This window comes from Thamnophis sirtalis, unplaced genomic scaffold (genome assembly GCF_051295495.1).
Source record: "Thamnophis sirtalis isolate CommonGarterSnake01/CBP01778 unplaced genomic scaffold, rThaSir2_p1.2 scaffold_1, whole genome shotgun sequence".
In the NCBI taxonomy this organism is placed as follows: Eukaryota; Metazoa; Chordata; class Lepidosauria; order Squamata; family Natricidae; genus Thamnophis; species Thamnophis sirtalis.
In genome coordinates, this window is record NW_028261381.1 from 21,378,352 (window position 1) to 21,389,281 (window position 10,930).

The 10,930-nt window shown below is 41.7% G+C and overlaps 1 protein-coding gene across 2 annotated transcripts; it reads right to left on the bottom strand.

Moving 5' to 3' along the window:
• Window positions 1-1,179: 1,179 nt before the first annotated feature.
• On the bottom strand, window positions 1,180-4,093 carry HOXD10 (homeobox D10). 2 transcript variants are annotated; one of them, XM_087708659.1, is made up of 3 exons: window positions 3,466-4,093; window positions 3,276-3,399; window positions 1,180-1,457 (listed from the first exon to the last, which is right to left on the bottom strand). In XM_087708659.1, exons 1-3 carry the CDS (start codon window positions 4,084-4,086, stop codon window positions 1,180-1,182), a joined length of 1,023 nt encoding a protein of 340 aa, XP_087564785.1. In that variant the 5' UTR covers window positions 4,087-4,093. The 2 variants fall into 2 exon arrangements, with proteins under 2 accessions (XP_087564785.1, XP_087564782.1); XM_087708656.1 differs by having other exon boundaries at window positions 3,276-4,093.
• Between the last annotated feature and the right edge of the window lie 6,837 nt (window positions 4,094-10,930).

Sequence of the window (10,930 nt, forward strand, 5' to 3'; positions counted from 1 at the left end):
CCTGCTAGATTGCCCATGTCTAATATTTACAAAATATCTTGTTTATCCTGCTCCAAAGATTGCCTGAATTTGGTTTGAGGTTTCGGCTTTGCTTGTTTTTAAAGCCACTGACCATGTAATTGTGGGAAGGTGGCTTGTGTCGGCCTTAAGTCAAAGATTTTGTCAATCCTGAAAGGTTCCCGGCCACATTGCAACCTGCGCTTAGCCATTGCATTTGATCTTACACTTAACCGTCAGTCCCCAGAAAAGAAAGAGAAGGGGGAAGAAGAAAATGGGAAGCAATCAGTGACCAACAGCTTCCCTTTCCTGCATGCTTGTCTTTTCCCAGGCCCGCAGGAAGGGATCCAGCCAATTCTTTGCTGCTCAGATTTTCTGGAAAGACGAATAGAACTCAATAACTTTACAGAATTTATTGCATTATACATGCAAATAAGACATGCACAAAAAGGAGACATATTGCTTGTAAAGACCACGATTCCACGTTATGCACCACGATGAGAGCGAGAAAGAATACGTCCATAGCTGTGGATGGAAGAGACCTTGATGGGCAGCACAAACCCAACACATGGAAGGATGGAGATGGAGATTTTACATCATCAAATGTGCTTGCTTGTCCTTTCTTTCGCTCCCCAACTCCAGGAAGCACATTGATTAATTTATTTTATTCAATTATTGTTAAACTGTTGCATATATTCCAAATGTTATGGCCCATGTAGTAACCCCCACATAAATACCCCTTGTTTAGTTAAAAACATAAAAAAGTACATTGTCGGAATTAGTCAACAGCTCTAATAAGTTAAGACCAAGTTATAAGGATCAATCAGAGTTTACCCTGCATTACGATGAAGAAAAACAAATAAACTATACATGTGAACCCAAGAGAGACAGAGAGAGAAAGAAAGAAAGAGAGAGAGAGAGACAGAGAGACAGAAACAGAGAGAGAGACAGAGAGAGTCAGAGAGAAAGACATATCATAGGAATATACATGGACATTTGCACCACTAAAAATAATAACAAAAGGACACATTATATCAGAAATTTCAAAAAATGGAACACGAAGGCATGTACCCTTCACCGCTACCCACCCACCCTCCCACCCACTCACCCACCTGGGCTAGTCTTTCTTAATCATGGGGCAACCAATGGCAACAGCATGATGGCCAGCCCAGGTTGTGCAGTTTAAGAGAAGGTCAGATTAGCAGTCAGTTCTCGGATTCGGTTCTCCCTACTCATCTTCTTGAGTTTCATTCTGCGGTTTTGGAACCAGATCTTGACCTGTCTGTCAGTGAGGTTTACGCTCTTACTGATCTCTAGGCGGCGCTCTCGGGTGAGATACATATTGAACAAGAATTCTTTCTCTAATTCCAGTGTTTGGTGTTTAGTGTAAGGGCATCTCTTCTTTCTGCCACTCTTTGCTGTTAACCAATTGCTGGTTGGAGTATCAGACTTGGCTTCCTCTAGTGAAATCGAAGGGAGAAGGAAGTGGGAGGGGGAGGAAGACAAGACAAAACAAAACAGAAAAGAAAGGACCTCAGTCTCTTATACTATAGCCTTGGCCATGAACCCATTTCCATTGTGTCTGATAGAAAGGATGCCTTTTTTTCCCTTGTGGCTATGAAACATTGCCAGCTAGGTGTCATCATTAATTCAGGAAGTAGTGTGATTTAAAAAAAAAACAAAACATTTTTTCCACATTGGCTTTTTTTTTAATGCCAGCAATACACAATTTACCATGATAGGGACTGTTCAGATATATTCTTTAGGGCATATAGAATATATACTAGAATATAGAATACTTTATTTGGACGACTGAGATTAGGCACACAAGGAATTTGTCTCCTGCGCTGAAACTCTCAGGGTACATGCAAAGCAACAAAGTAACCATCATCATCATCATCATCATCATCATCATCATCATCATCATCTCTCACAGCAAGAGAGGTTAGCAAAGGCAATAAGGATGGTGATGATGACGATGATGACGATGATGATGATGATGATGATGATGATGATAATAATAATAATAATAATAATAATAATAATAATAATACCACCATACAACATGGGTAAATAGACAGACAGTATTGTGAGAATTAGGTGATGGCACGAGAATATCTACACACTCTGGCACATTTTGGTTCAACTACAACCCTTTCATGGGGACTGTTTCAATCCTGCCGCCTTGTCAACAATGCTACCTTAATGGGTGTGACTTTTACAATCAGCCCATGTCCTGTAAAACACCCATTTAGACCAAATCAATAAATAAAGACTTAGACTTAACCAAAACATTGGACGGAAGCCCAAGTTTAAAAACCCTCTGATCTCCCTCATTTCAAAAGGGCCTCACCTATAACTCTCCTGCCCTTGAATATTAAAGAAGGGATGTTTTAAACTCTCAGTTTAACCCCGAAGTTTGAACAATGAATACCAAACTGTATATGTATTTCATTTTAAGAATTCTCCACACTCCATCCTCACGTCAGATGCAGAATTTATCTTTCATCTGTGTGTAAATGCCCGTTGTTGTCCTTTATTTCAAATGTACACAGTAAGATCAAATGCTCACCAGCGGCTGCAAAATTATTGGTGGGTGGGGGCTTATTGTCCCTCCACCCCTCCGGGGGATGAAATCTCCTGTGGCTCGCCACCCATTCCTTTTAAAGAATAAGGAACGGAGCACCTTTATTTCAAGGATTTCATAAAATTATCTCCTCCAAACTATAATCAGCGGTTGGAGATTTAAACTGGATTCAAATAGTGGACATCCTAGTTTAGTCTTTTTTTTTTTAAAGGTTGTTTCTAACTGCCTCCCTCTTTCAAACTTTTATCTGGTCCTGCGCCTCTGGAAGAGGAATACTCTTATTTTGAAGTGCCTGTACCCCAGTTGGGTTAATGAAAACCCACAGAGGAAAGCTTGGGTCTTAGTGGGACTGGGGTGGAGGCTGGGGATGCTGGATAGACAATTCTTTGGAATTTCACAATTCTTGGAATGTCCTGTTTGGACGCCCAGCCCAACCAAGGGGCAAAAAGCAAGTTCCAGAGCCAGGAAGAAGAGAAGCAGGAGAGTGATGGCAGGGAGCCCCTAGCTGCTCCCGCTTTCCCTGGGCGTCTAACCACCTGGAGTACCCAACCGAGGGGAAGAGGGGCGAGTGAGGACAGGACGGGACGCGGAAGGGAGGGAGGGAGGGAAAGAGCGTCTTTCCTGCTGAGCAACGGTGGCAGCCTTTTCCTCGCATTTACGGACGTTCCCAACTTGGCAAACCAATACCGACCTTTGCTCTCTTTCCCTGGGCTTTCTGGGCTGGAGACGGCGGCTTCGGCCAGGCAGCTCCGCTCGTCCGGCAGCGTGGACTTAGACTCGGGACTTTCCACTTGGGGGGAGGCTTTGGCGGAGTTCTCCGGCGGGTGTTGGTGCTGGTGGCCGCCGCTGCCGCTACTGTGGCCGGGGGCGTTGGCGTTGGCGTTGGCGCTGGGGTTTTCATTCATTTTCTTCTCCATCGGCGCTTGCGAGGCGACCTGCGGTTTGGAAGCGCCGCGCGGGTTTAACTGGAGCATGAGCGTGGAGCTGGCTTCAGGGCTGCTGTGGTACTCTTGGGCTTTTCCCCCGGCGTAGGTCTGGCTCAGCCTGAAATACCCTGGGACTGGGACCTCGGGGTTGTCAATGGGGCACGAGTCAGAGACCAACCTCTGGTAGGAAGGAACGTCGGAAGAGGCGGCCAACTTGGACCTCTTGTCCGAATACATGCAGCAGTTGGTCTCTTCCTTAATATTGGCAGCAAAGGAACAAGTGGGCACCTGCTGGGTAACAGGTTGTTCTATTCGGCACGGCCTGTTGGGCTCTGTCCAATTGTCTACCGGAGGGATGTAGGGATGGACGTTCATGCCCATGGCTTGATGATTGACTTCTCTCTTGGCCAGGGACGGTAGGAGTCCACAGGTTTGCATCCCGTAGGTGCCAAGGTCTGTGCTCGGCGGCATGTACATGCTGGCGCCGTTGGAATAAAAGCTATCGCTCCTGCAGGCGCTGATCAGGGAGTCGACTAGGAAGGTGTTGGCGGCAGGAGAGCTGTTGGGAAAGGACATTTTGGGGAGGGATGGGAAGGCGAGAGAGGGTCTCCTTTGTAGGCTGACATCTCTACGAAAACATTCCCGGTGTAATTGTGGATGCCTCCGCACGACCACATGACGGGCGAGCCAATGAGATTCGAAAACGGCCCGGGAGCCGCGACCTCCCCGCCGGTCACGTGCTCCCCGAGACACGCCGAGCTGCAGCGCAAAGGTGGACAACAGCGACACCTAGGATCCCCGCGAGGCAATGCAGGCGCTCAGCCGGACCGCCGCAGCCCCCTGCCACCTTTCTCCTCCTCTTCCTCCCCTTTCTCTTCCTCTCTCTCCCCCCCCATCTCTCTCTGTGTCTGTAACACACACCCCCCCCAGAACCCCCGTTTTAGGGATGCGTGTATTTGCAAAAAATCAACCCCGCTGCTGATTTAAAACAAGGAAATGCAATAGGCTGTTTATCATTCTTCTTCTCCCGTTCCTTTTTATTACAACCGAAGCGAGTGAGTTGAGCCTGAATTTAAAGCAGTTTCGGTTGTTTTTTTGTTCCAAAAATGTAGAACATCTAGTCTAGTTCTAAGACTGGATAAGCTACACAGAGGGCAAAAGGAAGGTTGGGGAGAAGATGGCATCGAAACATGCAGTGAAAGAATGCAAAATGTAGACCATTGGCCATCATCCTAGTGTGTTTCTGTCTCCAACTGCACTATGGTCCACTTCCATAAACTGGCCTCTACTGGGCCCTCAGAAGCACTGACCTTAGACCGTACAGACTTTTGTCTTTCTCTTCAAAATTACTCTGGGTGGGGAGGGGGAAATCCCCAACCAGTAAGATCTCCCTGACAAAAGAAAGGCATGGAGGGTGAGTTGGGAACAGAGAGAATATCTGCGGGATGTTTGTTCTCCAGAAATGTCATTGTTTGGGAAGAATGCAGGGGTGGGAGACATCTCCCATTTATGGCTTTTCTAAAAGCATTGGCTTCTGACAAGACCCAAAAGGTAACAGAATTGATTAATACAGATTAAGAGGAATCAGAGCGATCAATACAATCCTCATCTACATGCAGTTGGTAATTTTCTTGCTTCTGAAGCTTTTTCAAGAGTTATCCCCTCTGTAGCCACACGCAAGAAAGATACTTTATTAACAAATCAATCTAAGACTTTGTAAAGGATAAGATTAATAGCTCAGATTTAGCATAATAGTGTTCACGTTATGAATTATTGAAAATCATACCATTGATTTTTCATTCCCACCCCTCCTAACCGAGGAGGTCAACTTTTGTTTTAATACATATTGTCAGATATAAAAGCCCTTATTACGATAAGGGCTTATTCTAGTTTTTTTGTGTGTGTACACCCCCCCCCCCCGTTTTATTAGGTTAAAGAAAAGAGGGGATCACAAACTTTTCTTTTAATATACATATGAACAATATCACATTGCCCAGTACAACAGAAGAAAAAAAAGCTATTTATGTTAAAAGATACTTTACAGTAATGTTATATAATACTGAACTGCTTAAACACCAATGAACTCACCTAAAAGAAAAGCAAACAAAAAATATAGTTTTCTTGGCCTTCATACATTTCAAAAACTACAAGGATTTACAAACCGACCAACCTAAAAATAAAACATTACCTCTGCCTTTTTGAAAATTTAGAGGCTTTTGTCTTTAAATATCCTTTTTTTCCAATCTAGCTTAGGATAAAGTTTTTTCTTCTCTCTCCTATGAAATAAAGCAGGACTGTGAAATGACTGGGTTTCAATTAAAATTTAGAATATGCCTTTCTCCCTTCTCCAGCCCTCTCCTTTCCTTTCCAAAATGTATCTGATGTGCACAGCCCAGCATCCCACATTCACCCTCCATTTTTAAAGGACAAATATTATGCTGCTTCATGGACATATTTGCGGCCATCAGCTCGCCTTTGTTAATTGAATTGGTCCCCCTCTCTTTCTCCTCCTTTCTTTTCAAGCAAAACTTCAGTCAAACCAAACCCCAAACCTTTTCAAGGTCGATTCCTATGCCTCCTTGACCATCTATTGTTGACAAATTGCTCCTTCATCAGCCTACTATCTTCAAAATCATTTTCTATCCTTGGGATGGCCGGGAACGGTTTTCTTCCTCTCTTCCTCTCTCTCTTCCTCTCTCTCTCCCCCCAACTCCCTTTTAAAAATACTTCCTTGGCCTTTTTCTGCACACCTCCCCCAGCTTTAAAAAAAATTCTCCCTGTGACAATGAGACAGACCTTTCAGAAGCTAATCGCAGCTGTTCAAATACAACATCAATGCCAGGTTAAAAGCGGCGGCGCCTTTTACAGCTTTTGTCTGCACAGGATCCATTGCGACCGAAGACTTTTTAACCTTCCTATCCCCACCCAACCACCGTCCAGGTTTTGCCAAACTCTCTCCCATCCTTGGGGGCGACTCTGGGCCGTGTCCCGCCTGGGTGCGGGGAGCAGAATCCAGACAAGAAGGAGTCTAAAGCGGCCGCCTAGGGTGACGGCGAGCAGAATCCCGCTCGCTCACCTTCAATTTTGAGATCATTATCAGAGCCATGGCTAAGCGTTTGGCCGGGCTGGGAAGCAGACAAAAGTGGAGGTCACGACGCTCTCTCTTTGGGGGGGCTGAGGGTTTTATGGGCTTCCCAGCCATTTTCCCTCGCCCCTCTCCCTCCCTTCTCCTCTGAAAACAAGAAGCCAGACGGGCCGCCGAGTTTAAAGCAACCCAATACCTCTTTTCCCCCTTTCCCTTCGCCTGCGCTTTTAAATTTTTTGCCGTGAAATCTAATCAGGGATTTTAATTCCCACCAAAGGCCATTCCGGACTCCGCAGTCGTTTGAAGAAGGGCCCTAGCAGTGGACCACCGTGGGCATTATCCGTGGTTTTACTTTTTGTTTTATTTTACCTATTCTATTTTATTGGCGTTTGTAGCCCAGTTGTCACGTTTAAAACAATAAGCCAGGACTCGCTCGCCTTTATATCCTGAGAAACTTTAAGGAGTTGGCTAGCTTTCGATTTTGCATTTTTTTTTTAAGTTGGGATGTCCGATATTACCGCCCCAAAGTCTAACCTCTAATTATTTGGGTCCAGATAAAGATGAATTAGGAAGGTGCCCTCCTGCTCCTAAGGAAACCTCGCCATGGCCAAAGGCTCCTTTAAAAAGAAAACTGCTTTCAGCTGAGCAGGCAAAGTGATTTGAACAGAAGAAATGGGTATATAAATCCAAACGTAACATTTGTGTAACGCTTCCAGAGGGCGAATAAACATCTTTCTAAGAAGCTGGTTCTTTAGACTCTGCGGGCTTAATGTCGCTCAAGTTTTAAATCATATTAAGCCGGAATTGGAGTAATTAACACGAATAAATAAATCAATATTGTGCCATAAATGAGATATACAATCTGCATTACCGCAAAGGGTTTCCTGTTGACTGTTCCATATTTTTTCCTCCAAAACAGTAAAAGCTTTAGAAGCTCCATTTATATGTCCATGATTATATGCAGTAAAATATGTGTTGACACTACTCTTTTCTGTCTGAATAAATAATCGAAGGTAAAAACTGGGGAGGGAGGGGACATCGTTGCTTAACATTTTAATTTTAATCCTTCAAATTTATGCCATGTGTTATATACCTGGGCAGGGTTTCCCCATTCAAACTCCCACCAGCCCTGAATAATTGCTGGGTCCCCCCCCTCTCCTTTTATTCGCCCTGATTATTAAAGAGGAGAAGGCGAGAGTCCTTTCAATCGAGAAATATTAAACTGTAAAAATGGAAAGCGTAACTTTTGATTATTAAATATCACGAAAAGGCTGGAATTTATCAGAAACAGACAGAACCGGGCTAAGGACTAACTTCTTTTCGTTTCATTTTTTTCCCTGCAGGAGGAATTTATAAACAGAACTATTTGCTTACGTTTCTCCCTGGTGTGGAGCTGGGTGCATTAGAAGGCTTCCTTTTAATTAAGGCCCATTAACATACAGCCAAACAGCACCGAAGTGCCCCACTCTTAATAATACGAAAATTAAATTATTTCATCTTCCCCATCTATTTCACCATATGCAGCAGCCCAAATATTTCTATGCAGTGAGGGGGAAGAGATATTATTATAGTATTGTGCAAAACCAAATCCACAGACAAAAATCCGGATCATATTTGGACAGCTGCCCCCATGACGTTGGTTACACAAATGATATTCTTTTTACAGGCAGGGGGTGCATAGGATTCCCCCTTAGAGAAATGCATATTTTGCCTTTGTTTCACAGCGAATTGGGAAGCTCCGGGTTCCATATCAAACACTATAAGCTTTCCCCCCCCCCCGAAGTGTGGGGAGCGGGAAGGGGTCTGGCAAGACGAATTGGCTTATAGGTGTTTATATATAGTCTTTCTGTTCATCAGAAGCCCTGGAAAAAGCTGGACATAAAGCTATTCGAGTGGCCGGATAAGTCTTATGTTTAAAATCTCGAGCCAGTGTAGTTTTTTGTGGGGAGGGAAATAGTTATCATAATTTAAAAGCTGAGATACACAGACAACAACATAGGCAACAAAATTTTCACTGTCCGAGTTTAGAAACCATGAAGAGAAATCATGAAATAATATTCTAGCAAAGCTAGCCAGAATCAGGATCGCTGGTGTTTTAAAGTCCCCAAAAGGACAAAGCAAATATTGCGAATATTTATCCAATTTAATAGGCAGAGGAGAGACAGACAGATACTTATATAACGCAAAAATCCTTCAATCAATGTTACATTTTAAAAGCATAATAGAAACAGTAGAAGAAAGGGGAGAAATCTGTTCTCATCTTCAGAGTGATGCAGCGCGAGCTTCAACTGAAGAAGGAAAGGCAACCAGGCGCCTTGACATTGTCCATTCTCAGAATAATATGCCGTTTTCTTTATGTTTGATTCAAACAGGTCACTAATCAGTTCCAAAACTTTCAATTTTTCATGAGTATTTTTCAGAAATGATTTCGTATTTTTTAAAAAATTCATTGTTTTAGGTAACCAGAATAACCATGGGTTTCCTTTTAAATAAAAATAAAAATAAATCTGGTAAACAAAGAATCCTGCATTTATTTGTCAAATATGACTTTATCTGGTTTCTTATTTCCTTTCCTTTTTTGGAGAGAGGGGGGGGGCTCTCTCTCATTTGTTAAGACTAGAGGGAGAAAGTGGGGGAAATGACATTCTTTGTTGTATAATTTTTAAAAAGTGCATCTTTGGAGAAATTTAGTAATGAACAAATCACTCAGAGACAGATTTCTCTTTCTCTTGAGAAAAAAATTAATTACTTCTTAGATATCTTTTGGAAAATTGTTGTGATGCTTCATCCTGCTATGAATGAAATTTAGATCTGTAGTAATTCGTTTAAGAAAAGTTTAACTTTTTTCTGGTAAATAATTCTTTTAAAAATCAAACAAGTGAGGATACACTCACAAATGTTAGCCAACTATTTTCCCATTAATTAGGATTACATATTTTCCAAATTGTTCAATTTACCATCTCATTAAAAGACACTTTTGGACTCATACCGTATTACCCCCTATCACAAACTGTATATATACACACATACGCACAGCTAGATATAATTGTGAATTTGTATTCTGTGTGTCATATTGTTAATGATGCAAAATCAATTTTAATTGAATATGGTTTGTTTGTATTATATTTGTGAATTACCTTGGAAATAATTTTTGATTCTGTTGTGTTTCCTCACTTCTAGTTGCTTATACATGTTATTGGTGACATTATTATTGTGGGGAAATACCAGAGTATCAGGACAAATGTATATTCTGGAATATGAGTGCGCCCTCACGTGGAATCTACGTGCATAGCATATGGAGTGTTCTCTTATCAATCCCTGCATTTTCTTCTTTTTCTTCTTTTGACCATTTTGTTCCCATTCTTTGTTAAAGAAGAATATAAGGATAAATATAGACATGTACAATATATTTAGAATTATTCCTTTAAATGCTTACATTATTTATTTATAAGGGAATGCAAATTCAACTCCCCTTTGTAAAAATGATTAGACATTGAATAGGGCTGATATATATTTTTCATCCTGTAAAGATAATTTTTTGTCTTTATCTAAAGGCAACAATTCAGATTACTTGCATTTCCTGTGAAACATAGACTAGCATCTGCATGTCAGAGCATTAATTTTTGAAGTAATCAGTGTTCCATAGGAAACCAAGGATTCTTTCTCATTTATTTTAGAGGGATTGAGTCAATTTGCTTGTTCTTTTCTTTTAAACAATGTTTCATAAGGCATGATTTATCTACATAAAGAGCAATAATATTTTTGCAATTTATAATGTTACATAGGAAAAAAAACCTTATAACAATAGTTTTAAAAGAAAATTGTTATTTAAATGGCAATTGAAAAGGATTTTTATAATACACACACTGGGGAAATATCCTGCATGTTTCATTCTAGATAACTACAGAGGAGTGCTCTAAGGTTAGATTGATGGATCCATTGATCTGAATTGGTATGTGGTCCTTCTTTGTTATGCACCTATGAGGACATGCCAGTGTGAGACAGAAAAGGGAGAGGGGGAAACAGGAAGTGAGGAATGGGGTAGGAAGCCCAGAAGAGTAGGTGGTAGTTGAATATAAGAGACAAAGCTTTGAGGCTTCTAATTATTCAGAAAGGTTAAAGGTGATGACCTTGACATCTTGGAAGTTCAAAGGCATATACTTAATTTTTCTGGTTTAAATTTTAAAAAATTAAATTATTCTCCCAGTCTTCTTACATTCTATTAGTTTAAAGCAAACTGTGCATTTCCTGGTATTTTATTCCTCCAATCTGGCCTTTTAACGAACACAAAGAGAATGCAAATGCTTCCTTTTCTTCTTTTTTTTCCCTTTTCCC

What these genes read in the sequence shown, in the direction of transcription:
- HOXD10 (XM_087708656.1), bottom strand. Translation starts at nt 4,086, where the DNA reads ATGTCCTTTCCCAACAGCTCTCCTGCCGCCAACACCTTCCTAGTCGAC. An exon ending in CCCAGGGAAAGAGAGCAAAG is followed by an intron (nt 1,458 to 3,275) that starts GTCGGTATTGGT and finishes CGATTTCACTAG; the next exon opens with AGGAAGCCAAGTCTGATACT.